This window comes from Polypterus senegalus, chromosome 1 (assembly GCF_016835505.1).
Source record: "Polypterus senegalus isolate Bchr_013 chromosome 1, ASM1683550v1, whole genome shotgun sequence".
Classification (NCBI taxonomy): domain Eukaryota; kingdom Metazoa; phylum Chordata; class Cladistia; order Polypteriformes; family Polypteridae; genus Polypterus; species Polypterus senegalus.
The window spans coordinates 254498514-254511137 of record NC_053154.1 but is presented as its reverse complement, the minus strand read 5'-3'; the positions used below and the strand labels follow the sequence as shown (position 1 = coordinate 254511137).

The 12624-nt window shown below is 38.8% G+C and overlaps 1 protein-coding gene across 2 annotated transcripts in view; it reads right to left on the bottom strand.

The window, feature by feature from the left end:
* fra10ac1 (FRA10A associated CGG repeat 1) overlaps positions 1–12624 on the bottom strand; it is a 79959-nt gene that overhangs the window by 53452 nt on the left and 13883 nt on the right. The window contains exons 2-4 of one of the 2 annotated variants that reach the window (XM_039772204.1): positions 11731–11807; positions 4997–5092; positions 1839–1884 (exon numbers count right to left, since the gene is read on the bottom strand). In XM_039772204.1, coding sequence (XP_039628138.1) covers positions 1839–1884; positions 4997–5092; positions 11731–11807 — 219 coding nt within the window. Of the gene's footprint in view, positions 1–1838; positions 1922–4996; positions 5093–11730; positions 11808–12624 lie in introns of both variants that reach the window. The other variant, XM_039772197.1, reaches the window with a different exon arrangement.

Sequence of the window (12624 nt, the reverse complement as noted above, 5' to 3'; positions counted from 1 at the left end):
TTTAAATATAGCAAATATCTCACACACTTAAATTAAAATATTTTACAAATATCATTTATGCATCCATTTTCTGAACTTATAATTATGACAGGCTAATCCTTCTCAGAATATACTAAATAATTTTAAATTATTTTAGACCTTTTGTTTGTTTTTGTTCTATTTTTGAATTTTACTATGTTTAATTTGCTAATGACAATTAAATCATATGAAAAGTCCAAAAAGTTTAAAACAAATTAAATTCTTATAATATTTTTCATCTTTAATCCATCTTTGTATCAAGTAGTGGTGTACTTACATTCCTGGGCATTCTGTTGCCCGTAATAAGCCAGGTCTCCTAAGAACCCGTCAGGCCACTTGCTTTATTAGAGTGATAATCTTGTTCATGTTCCGCTGGCTCTGTATACTGTCCTTAAGACAGGGGGGGTTACCACCCGAAACAAAATCAAAATAGACTTTCACAAGAAGAAAGTGTAAAACACATGGAAAAGGTCAGTTGTGCATACTTCTCATCAGAAGCTTGGAAATCGGTTTCAAATAGCATTTTAAAAAAGCTTTTGAAGACATGTTCTCAAAAATCATTTGGAAAGCTCCTTAATACCCTTGAGTATGATTATGTAAAACAAATACAAACTGCATTGTGTGCAGCGAGAGAATACAAGAGTACATGTTATTCCCCTGGGCTTACCCTTGGTGGATACATTTCAGACTGTAATGCACTGATGTAGCAGCATTTAATCCGAATTTAAAGCATAGTGTTACAGAGCATAAGGTCACATTGGCTACATTAAGTTGAGACCAGCGCTACAAGAGCTACATTTTCTGCTTTTTCTTTCTTTTTTTTCCAAAGAAAATAATAGAATCAGTGAAATCGAATAATTTCCCATGCAGTACAAGGTATATCCCTTATGTCTTTATATCCCAAGAGTAAAGGACAAATTGTCAGAAAGCACAATATCTCAATAAGAAAGCCTTCAACTTAGAGAAATGCATTATTATGTATTGAACAACCTAGCCTGTTAAATAAAATGGGCAAATACTTTAATTCTAGATAAATGTGAGCTTAAACGGAAATTTATGCCAAAGGGCTTCTTATCATTTAGGAAATATATGATTTGTGTCAATTAAGTTTTTATAAAAGATGCAAACTAAGCAGAACCACTGGAAACTCTACTCTATTATTCAATAAAGTTTACATTTACACACAATTCAGTTGGTCAGCAAAGCTTGCTATTTTCCATTGAAGCTTAATGAAAAACATGAGGCTCTCAGATTCTCTAATTGAATATCAATTCTTGTAATGCACGTGGAAAACAGCCTCCAACTAATGGAAAATAAACTGCTCGGATATCTGAATGATCATATCACATAATTTGCCATGATTGTAATTAAAATGATATAGGAATTTAACATTGTATTAAAGAATTAATTGCTTTATTAGACATATAAAACATAAAAAGGTATACAAGTCTCTGACAAATCTGATTTTCCCATGCAACTGCACAAAATCACCATGATTAGGTTTCAAGTCTAGTTACCTGATGTACACATATAGTAAAGGTGCAAACCACTATCTATAGCTATGGTCACTAGGCTCTTACTAAAATCCAGCAAGGGCTGTTATTATATGTATGTATGTATGTATGTATATATGTTTTTGTTATATGTTACAAATGCTATCAAATCATTGTAAAGTAAGCCTTTATTTATAAAATAGAACATATAATTTGAGCTGTTGTTTGTTTTTAACAAAAAAAATCCCATTGCTAGCAAAAGTTTGATAAAGGTGTAAGTCAACTTGCTCATATTTAAACAATGCACAAACAAACTATAAAGGATACTGCATTCATTGAAATTAAATGGTGACGTCTGCTTCTTGCTTCTTCCCTGTAAAATATCACATAGCCTTGAAGCCTGTTTACTGCTATAAATGTCAGAAAAAAGAATACATGTTTAAAAGAACATAAGGAAAACAAATTAATATTTTTAGGCTGACTCAGTGGTGCAGTGCCAAGTGCTGCTGTCTGACAGATCTGGCTTTTGTATTTGAAACCCATGTCTGATCACTATCTGTATAGTACTTGCATATTTTCCCTGTGTCTGCAAAGATTTTTTTTTTGTATTTCAGTTTTCTTTCCACATCCCCATACACATTCATACATATTACCTTAACTGTAGATTTTAAGTTGGACCTGTATATCTTTTCTTAGAGTGTAAGTGGGTACATGAGTGGGCCCCATGATATATGTGCACCCTATCTAGGGTCCTGTCGCACTTTGCAACCAGTGTTGCAATCAAAGGCTTCAGGTCTCTTTTAACATCTCATTTATGTGTTCAGAAGAAAACTGTTCACTTTTATCTGTAGACAATAGTCAGAATAATTTGTTATTAAAAAAGAAAGCATACTTAACCAATGTTACACACGTGCGCATGGGAGGCAGCTAAAGGGCTCGAGTAAGGGCAGTTCTGAGTCACACCGGGATGTGGCAGAGTGTACTGAATCTTTTTCTCCCTTTCCTGCAGATCATTCACGGGAGAATCCACCTGGCCCTCTTGACGTCACTTCCAGGACTGAGCCTATGGTAGGAGTCCTTGCAGGCTCCGGCCCCTGTGATGTCACGTCCGGTCTCGAACCTATTGCTAAAGACCTTCATGAGCCCGACCCCTTTGATCTCACTTCTTGTCTTCCCCTTTAAAAGCCTCCACCTTTTCCCTATTCCCTCAGTTCTGTTTTGGACTTGGTTTTGTGCACATCAGTGCTGTATGCAATTTTGCAACTTTGCAGCCAGGAAACCAATTACACGGGTGGCTGCCCCAAACCTTTCTATGGCTCTGAGTGAGTTTATGACATTGGCGTAGTCAGCAGGATGGAATGGTCCCAGAAGAGAAGGGCACAGGACCTGCACCGTACCCAGGTGGGAGCGTACCAGGACCGAGTTTTCAGGCGGAGAGGGTGTCCCGCAATTCAAAAAGACCTGGTGCAGGCTCCGCTCCTGGCACACTTAACTAGGCAACCTAGGCAGGCTAGGGAGTGTGCGGGAGGGGCTCAGAGACTTGGGCTGCTCCAGAAGGGGAAGGTGAAGGGGGAGTGCCTGTATCCCTGTGAAGGCAGAATCCCGAGTCTCACCTAGGGGTGCCCCAGACTAGCAGGTGAATATATTACGAAAGTGGAGGTTCAACTCAGAGCGGCCGACCCACAAACAAGACCTGGTCATTGTAGGGCACTGGTTATGGCCAGCTGAAAACAAGCACTCCCAAATAGTGGAGCAGGTGGCTTGCTACCTGCTCCTAAAGGCACTACCCTGCAGTTTTGCCCAGCCGGTCTGGGGTAAAGACTTTCAAAATATGAAAGGGTTAATAAACCTCATTGAGTCACAGGGGATGGCCTTGCAACCTGGGGAAGCAAAACCGTCCTTTAGTTGAGCCCAGCCACTGTAAGTCCCTAAACTTAATATTTCCATTGTTGCCTGCCTATTTGTGCTACCGTGACAGTGGTTAAAATGAAATACCAGTATAACCTGTGTCCACTGAGAAATCGGCTGGAATAGGCCCACATCTTGTGTCATCTGTTACGGAGGAGGGGTTCAGAAATTAACCATGGCGGTCCTCCCAGATCCACCACACCCGGTGATACTAGGGCGGGACTGGTCTAAGATTAAAAGCGGTGAGACACATACCACTCCTGGTGTTAACTTGGGCCTAGCTATAGACGGGGATGAGCCATCTCAAGCTGCCTCCATGCCGTGTAACCAGCCAGCAGAGAGAGACGAAGCGGCCTCCCTGAGTGACGTGGCAACTCCCGGACCGTCATGTGCCGATACGTCATGCACTGGCGCTGAGACGGAACGGGAGGAAACCACTCCCCTTGGGTCAGCCCAGACCAGACCCTCTCTCCCTTTTGCAGTTTCTTCCCCTTTAAAAGCCTCTACCTTTTCCCTATTCCCTCAGTTCTGTTTTGGACTCGGTTTTGTGCACATCAGTGCCGTATATAATTTTGTGACTTTGCAGCCAGGAAACCAATTACACGGGTGGCTGCACCAAACCTTTCTATGACTCTGAGTCAACTTTGTGACACCAACTAATCAGAATATGAAAAACATATACAGCATATGACATGACATAACATTCTCAAACCTGCCTTATCCAATTTAGGATTGCACAGGACTGTAGCATATCCTGATAACACTGAGCACATAGTAAAAACTGGTGGTAGAAGTCCATTACAGAGTCAGTCCCAGGCCCCACCCATCCAAGTACTAACACACACACACACACACACACACACACACACACACACACACACACACACACACACACACACACTTACTTAAACAAAGGCAGTTTAGAATTGCTGGTCAAACTACCATGAACAACTTTGGGATTGTGAGGGGGGTACCAGAGTACCATTCATTCTTCTTCTATCATGTGAACTCAGCACAGACAGTGATCAAGCATACAATTCAAACCTATGATGCTGAATAAGAAGAAACACTGAACACTGTACAACCATGCCATCTTTACAATTAAATAGGATTTAACAAATATACTAATGTTACAAAATGAATATTCAAAAAAGCCAATTCAGGAATTGGTAAAAGGCAGTATATATCACTATATCATGTGATAGGTACTGATTCACATGATTTATTAGACTAAAACTCAATAAAAATGGATGGGTGGCAAAAACAGAATTGCAAGAGGTGCAGAATGACAGTAAAAACAGGGGGGAAATGTACATTAAGGACTTTCTAATCAGTTCTCCACTCTGCAAGAATTCAAGTGCCCACTTTAAAAGAGCAGTGTTCAGGCATAAAGTCTTGTAGTAAGAGGCAGCATGCACACAAAGTTGGTGTATGTGAAGCAAATGGTAAACAATGACAGGATGGAATGGTGGAAAAAGACTGTCTATTCATAACAAGAAATTCAAATTTTGACATACCACTTTTTTCAGTGCAAAATCAGTGTAATAAATTACTGTGAAACACTCATGATTACAAACCTATCCAATTCCTTTGCTGCAAGACTTTTGTGAGGCAGTTGAACATGTCTTTCTTTCTGAAATGTCTTTTGCATAAGTGGGTCATCTTTATGGGTCCTGAAATTGAAAATAAATATTACATAACTCATACATTTTTAAATTTAGACATAAATTTAACAATTGTGACAAATCAAGCCTAAAAACAAAATGTAAACCCATGTTTAAAAAAAGCACCCAGATTTCTACAACAGCAATAAGGCAAAATAAGCAATAGGAAATATTTTGTAGAAAATATGGAAAAATGTATTTTTAATTATTTATAAACTCATATATATATAACTCATCACTAATTCTCCAACTTCCCGTGTGGGTGGAAGACTGAAATTTGGCAGGCTCATTCCTTACAGCTTTCTTACAAAAGTTGGACAGGTTTCATTTCGAAATTCTACGCGTAATGGTCATAACTGCAAGCTGTTTTTCTCCATTTACTGTAATGGAGATGAGCTTGAACGCCGTGGGGGCGGAGTTTCGTGTGACATCATCACGCCTCCCACATAATCACGCAGTACATAGAAAACCAGGAAGACCTCCAAAAAGCGCTGAAGAAAACATGCATTATATAATTGAGAAGGCAGGGAAACAATAAGAAGCGAGCGAGTGACATATACAACCATATTCATGAGTTCTGCTACTTGAAACAAAGCACGATGTAAACCTACACTTTAAATTAAGTTCATAGACAGGCTGCCGCTGGCGTTTGTAATTTAGTGCCTGCCCATATAAGGCCGTCCGTCAGCGGCAATCCAATAGCAAACAGACTGTGCTTATGCAGAGGAAGATGAGGTCAGGGTGGTGTTTGGCACAAACTCAGCGAAACTGCGAGAGAAAGTTTTAAGTGCCAGGACTAAGGTAACATTAAATACAGCCATGGACATAGCACGAGATGGCACCAGCACAGCTGGGAACCTTCGATGCATGTACATCGAGCGCTCACGTGAACTGGCGCGTGCACAGATAAAAGCAACAGTTCCAAAGCGCTGAACAAAACCGAATTACACAATTGAAAAGGCAGCAAAAAATATGAAGCGTCTGATACATACAAGCATATTCATAAATCTAGCTACTGCGGAAACAAAGCACACGGTGGAAAAAGTCAATGTCCCGCTAAAGGAAGACAGTGTAAAAAAAACCCGTGCATGCAGTGTGTCAGGTCTCAGATAAAGAAGAAGACGAGCTGTTTATTGATGCAGTAAGAAACGAATCGATGAATGAAACCTGTCATCTTTACAACGATTGACAAACACGGAATGTAACATGAACACAACACATCCTACAAATACGAACCTGATTGAAAGAAATAATGATAATCAAATCCTTGATGACAGCAACACTCAGTAACACTCACAAAACAAATACTGTATATTGACAGTCATGTTACGTTATTTTTAAAATGTTCCCTTTTCTTTTTCTAGCTTTTTTAACACACTACTTCTCCGCTGCGATACGCAGGTATATATATATGTATATATATATCCCGATCTACATACTCGAATAATGGATACTTTATTCGCCATCAATGATTGTTTTGGTAAAGCCATACTCAGTGTATTCATTAGATGAACGGTAAAAAAGTAAGAGTGAGGGGACGATGACTTATTGAGGCATGCAGGCTGTAGTGCGCGTCAACTCTATCTGAATTGCGCGATCACATTTGAAAAATATATCTTTTCAAGTTCTATTTAGTCCATATGTGTCAAACTCAAGGGCAGGGCCACATCCGCCCGGCGTGTAATTATATCCGCCCGCGAGATCATTTTATATACTGTATTATTGTTATTAATGGCCCGGGTATATGAAGCGCTGGTAACACAATAAACTACAGATCCCATAATGCAGCGCTTCAGCTGCCTTGCCGATCACTTACCGCGTTAATCAAGTCTAGCTTATGATGCTGCAAGTTATTGCGAAGCTAGCTCACACGATGCTGAAGAGAAAAGTTGATTCTGAAAATAGAGCCTTTAAAAACCGATGGGAGGCTGAGTATATGTTTACTGAACCCGTGTGTCTCATTTGTGGAGCTAATGTGGCTGTAATTACAGAATTTAATCTAAGACGGCACTATGAGACAAAACATCAGGGTAACCTGAATGCAATGCAGAAGATACAGAAAGCAGAAGAATTAAATAAGAATCTGACACTTCAGCGGACGTTTTTACCCGTGCACAATCACAAAGTGATTTCAAGTGAAGCTGCTTTTATGGGAGACACAAATGCACCAGTGCAACTTGCCCCACTTTCCCTGTTGCCAAGTAATGTTAAACCAAGTCGTCACTACGGTGTTGAAGAACAAAAAAAGTCCGTCTACATGCGGCTCGAACCTTGTGCGTGTTTGGTAGCACATATCTGTGTGAGAAGCTCTTCTCAGTGATAAAGACTAACAAAACAGCACACAGGAGTCGCCTCACTGATGAGCACCTGCAGTCCATCCTGAGAATCTCCACAACACAGAACCTCACACCAAACATAAACGAACCTGTTGCCAAAAAAAGATGCCAGGCGTCCAGCTCTAAAATGACATATGAGCAAAGACAACTGAGTGATTTGATTTGTTATTGCTGAAAGGAACACATTTTATTTATATTTCCAGATTTTGTTATGCAGCATGTTCATATTTGAATTTGTATAATTTTGACAGGATATATTTTTATGGAGAGCAAAATCTTTTGGGATATTTAAAATCCAAGTTAATTTTTTATATAAAATTACATGAGTAAAGAAATTTGAATGTTTGTTCTTTTAATGTTTACTTTATTTCTAACTTGTATAATTTAGACAGGATATATATTTTATGGAGAGCAAAATATTATAAGTTGTTTAAGGTTTGAGTTGATTTATTCACGAATAATATTCCTGTCTGTTTTTACCATTCCTACCAAAGATATTTCTGTCGACTAAATAAAAATTCCTTCTATTTAAAATTTAAATAGAACTTGAACAAATACGATAGTTCATAATATCCACGCAGACTTGCACGTAAGAGCGGAGTTATCCGTTTTAACAAGCAGTGTATTGCACTGATACGAAATAGCTGTGTGTGTATATATGTAGATATGTATGTATATGTATATATATGTTTATATATGTGTGTGTGTATGTATATATATATGTATTTGTGTGTATATATGTGTGTGTATGTATATATATATATATATATTTATATATATATATATATATATATATATATGACAGCAACACTCATCACTCACAATAGTGACAAAACAATTACATTGACAATCATGTTACGTTATTTTCAAAATGTTTCCTTTTCTTTTTCATTGCTTCTTTAACACACTACTTCTACGCTGCGAAGCTGGTATTTTGCTAGTATATATATATTGTGTGACAGATAGGGGGCGCTGTCGTCCCCTTGAAACCTCAGACTAGACACCAGACACCAGATAAAAGTCCAAATATTCTCTTTATTTAGACAAATAAGTGCACAAAGCACACTCCTCTCCACAATACTCATTAAATATAACAAACAATAATCACAATCCTTCACTCCCAGACACGTTGCCACTCTGTCACCCAGCTCAGCTCACTCTGGGATCTCCCACAGTCCTTTATATAGTCCATGGCCCGGAATGGCTTCTGAGCCCTCAGTCCATGTGATTATCCAGCACTTCCAGGTCAGGAAAAAAGTCCTCTTCTTCATCCCGGAAGTACGTCATTTCCCCTGTCGCTGTGACTAAGACATACATAGGGCAAATACACATCTCTGAGCCTCCCTGCAGTGTCTCCTGGCGGCCCCAACGTTATCAGGCAGGGTTGCGTACTAAAACTACATAGTCCATGATGCCCTACTGGAATTCGGGGCATCTCCATATCGCAGGGAGGGCTCCCTCTGATGGCCTGGGGGTATTGGCCGGGATGAATGTCCGGCTATAATCCACAGTATATATATATATATATATATATATATATATATATATATATATATATATATATATTTATTGTGATATGTGGCCGGCTTATCATCCCGGCCAATACCCCCAGGCCGCCAGAGGGAGCCCTCCCTGCAGTACGGAGGTCCCCAGAAGACCAGCAGGGAGTCATGGCACATGGAGTTTTCGTACAAGACCCTGCTGGATAGCTCAAGGGCCGCAAGAGGGAGCTGCAGGGAGGAACAAAGACTTCTTCGTGCCCTATGACCCAGAAGTTCGTCATAGGAAGAGCGACGGGCTTCCAGAGTGAAAAGAAAGGACTTGTACCTGACCCGGAAGTGATTAAGAATCACATGGACTGGGGATTGGGAACACTTCCGGGTCAGGGAATATAAAAGGACTGTGGGAGCTCCCAGACAGCAAGCTGAGCTGGGTGGAAGTGTGGCAACGCGTCTGGGAGCTGGAAGATTGTTTATTGTGTATTATTGTGATTTATAGGAGTATTGTGGTGGAGAGTGTGCTTTGTGCACTGTGGAAGAGTAATAAAGTCGATTTGAGGACTTTTACCTGGTGTCTGGAGTCATGGACATGGGTTCAAGTTGAAGACTTGTACATCACCTAATTTGTGTTGCCATTAGGGGAAAGTAGTGCTTCTTCCCAATGAAGAGGCGTATCCGCGACAATTAAAAGATTTGCTTTTTGGTGAAAGTGGAATCCACATACGCAAGCGGCAGAGACACAAAGTGGCTGGCACAAAGCGCAGGCCAGGGTTTTGGCATGTGAAGCGAGCAGGGGGCAAAGCCCCCTAGTATATATACATATACACTCTGACAAAAATGTGCTAACTAGTATAATATAATGTTCAAAGGTTTATATATGGTTTAAATATGTTTTTAAATTTTCTGATATTGTGGTAAAAGAATGGAAATGAAAAGGAACAAAGATAGCATCAGTGTTAAGGTGGCTGTTGTCTTGTATATTGCTCTTTCTTATCTATTTTCTTTCTGTTGAATTATGTCTTTGATGTCTACTATTTAAAAATTGTGCTGCTCAGCACACTCTGGTGTATTAGAAAAGTGTGGTAATAAATATGGTTGTAAACTGAATGATAGCAAATAATTTGGATGGGTGAATAAAGAAAATGGGTGGGAACTGAGATCAATGCCCACCTTGGGGGGGTGGACTCACATCTTGGATCTTATGCAGTAGTTGCAGCTAAATATAACATGGATGCAGATTGAAGGTGATGTGCCCAGTGTTATGATGCCGACTGTTCAATCTCTAACTTTATTATATATAGATTAGAATCACAGGAATTTGTAAAACCACAGCTAAAACAGCTATGTGAAATAAAGCCAGACAGGTGTACATGTACTAATAAAACATTGAGATTCGGTTATCTTTTCAACTATAAAGTAGTGGTATTATCCTTGTAAAAAAGTAATTTTGGTTGTCTTTTAAGAGTGTAAAATACATTTTCTTGTGGGAATATTGAAAAAAAAAATCAGTGTGCAACAATGTGTTTTTCATAAAAACTCTCCAGGAAAGACTGGACTAAGATGCTGGTGCTTTCATTCACTCCAACCTGCCCTCGCCTGCAGTGAGTATACTCTTTGGGTGATGAAGGAAACTCTTGCGCCTGATAAGCAGCACATTGCTGTTGAGTTATAATGTTTGGTGGATATTGAGCTGCCGTAGTGAATGGAATCTCCAACAACTACTAATACCTTTTGTTACACCAGTGTAAAATTAGTTGTGCCCCCACCCCGAGGTTTTGTAGTAGAGTGTAAATGTTTGGAGTTTTTTTTTTTGCCAATGGAATGATCTACTTCCTCCTTTGACAATTTATGGCCAAAGTTTATTGGTTACACTCTGCATTTTTGTTGCTGTTGTGTTTAATTTGATTGGATTATTCAGAAATTTTCTATCTTCCTTGGTGTTCAGTCACATAAAGATCTCAGAATCTCTGAAGCTGCTTGCAGGAAATTGGCATGAAAAACATATTTTTAGTGTTCTTTTGATAGAATATTCTTTATTTTTTTTTTACTTCAGCAGTTGCTTCAAATAGAAAAGTAAGGGTTTAGGGAATGCTTTCACTTATTTGAATCTGTATATTTATTGTATGTTAGCCCTTTTAATCTAGACAGCACTTCTCTCTCAGCTATCTCCAAATTACTTAGTTACTTCTTAATACAAGTATTCCCGGTAACTCCTAGGAGGCTTCTTCTTCACATGTGAAAACTTCAGAGAAATTTGTACATACAGCATTTGCTATGTCAGTGTCAGTATATTTAATTTTTCTCTTACTATTCCTGATGCACGTCACCTCCTCTTCCTTCTTGATTTGTCTTTTACTACTAAAATATGAAAGAATAATGTCCTTTATAACTGCTGCCCTTAACTCCTTATATGCCTTACTCCAGGTAATTGACTTGTGTGTGTTATACAACTGCTTTTTTTCTTTAATAATTTCATTCTTACCTCCATTGTACCCACTGAGGATTAGAATTCTTAATGAGTCAAAAAATGTTTGATGAACTTGTTCTGCATTGTAATAAATATATTCTTAAATTTACTCTACTGCTCCTCTGCCATCTCAAAAATTATACGTTTATCAAATTATATTACGTTGAGACTGTACCACACTTGTTCAAAACCTGCATTACTTTGGTAGTCATTTTTATGTAGTATTTTTACCAAAACACTACGAAATGTATTGCATTATGATCACTAGATTCTACCAGTTTGATTACCGCTATCCCTTAAAATGTAACCCAATATACAAGTATTTATTATTTCCAAATACTATACCTTTTCCTTTTGTGGTCAGATGCTTCACCATGTTCATCATCACTGAAGTCCGAGTTATATCCACCCCTACCATGCTCCTGGAACAAATTATTACCATATTAATTTTTTATTGCCTCTCTGAAAATCTATCTTTAAGGACGAAGTACACATACATTACTTTACTGTAAAGTTTTTATGATTTCAACAGTGCTTATATTTCGTTCATTTTAAAATACCTTTCACAATCATACAACTTGATCTGAAGCAGTTTACTAGTAAATAAACCATTTGTTTGAATGAAACAGTTTGTGTCTTAGTGTACCATACAATGGATTGTCACCCTACCTACAACTGGTTCCTATATTGCTCCTACAATTAACAGTGGCCGCCAAAATGACCCTGAAATGAAACCATTATGTTCAGAAATATACGTAGGCAAGGTTGGTTTATATTACCTTCATAATCCCACTTTATCTTACATATTGTTAATACACTTTTACATGAAGCATTAGAACAAATAAACAGTTGGCCCAATTCTCTGTGCAAGATGCAGTGTCTTCAGTTGCTCTTGGGAGACATAGAATAAAATATTGTCTAATCCTTAATCAAATTGAAAGTAGTGGGGGCCACACATTATCTCTGCAGCACTTGGTTCAAGGCAGGAAACAGTTCATCACAGGGACTATTCACGTACACAGAGAAGGTAATTTGGAATTACTAATCAACATAACCAGCATGTCTTTGGAGATTTGGCAGGAAAGACAGTGCAAAAACAGACTGTGCAAACTCCACACAGGCAACTGCTGGGAACAGAATCCAGGATGTGGGATCCATGAGGTAACAGCACTACCCGCCATAGCAACTGGCAGCATAGTGTAGTGTTTTTTTGAAAAGCTGCACCAGCTTTCTGTAATA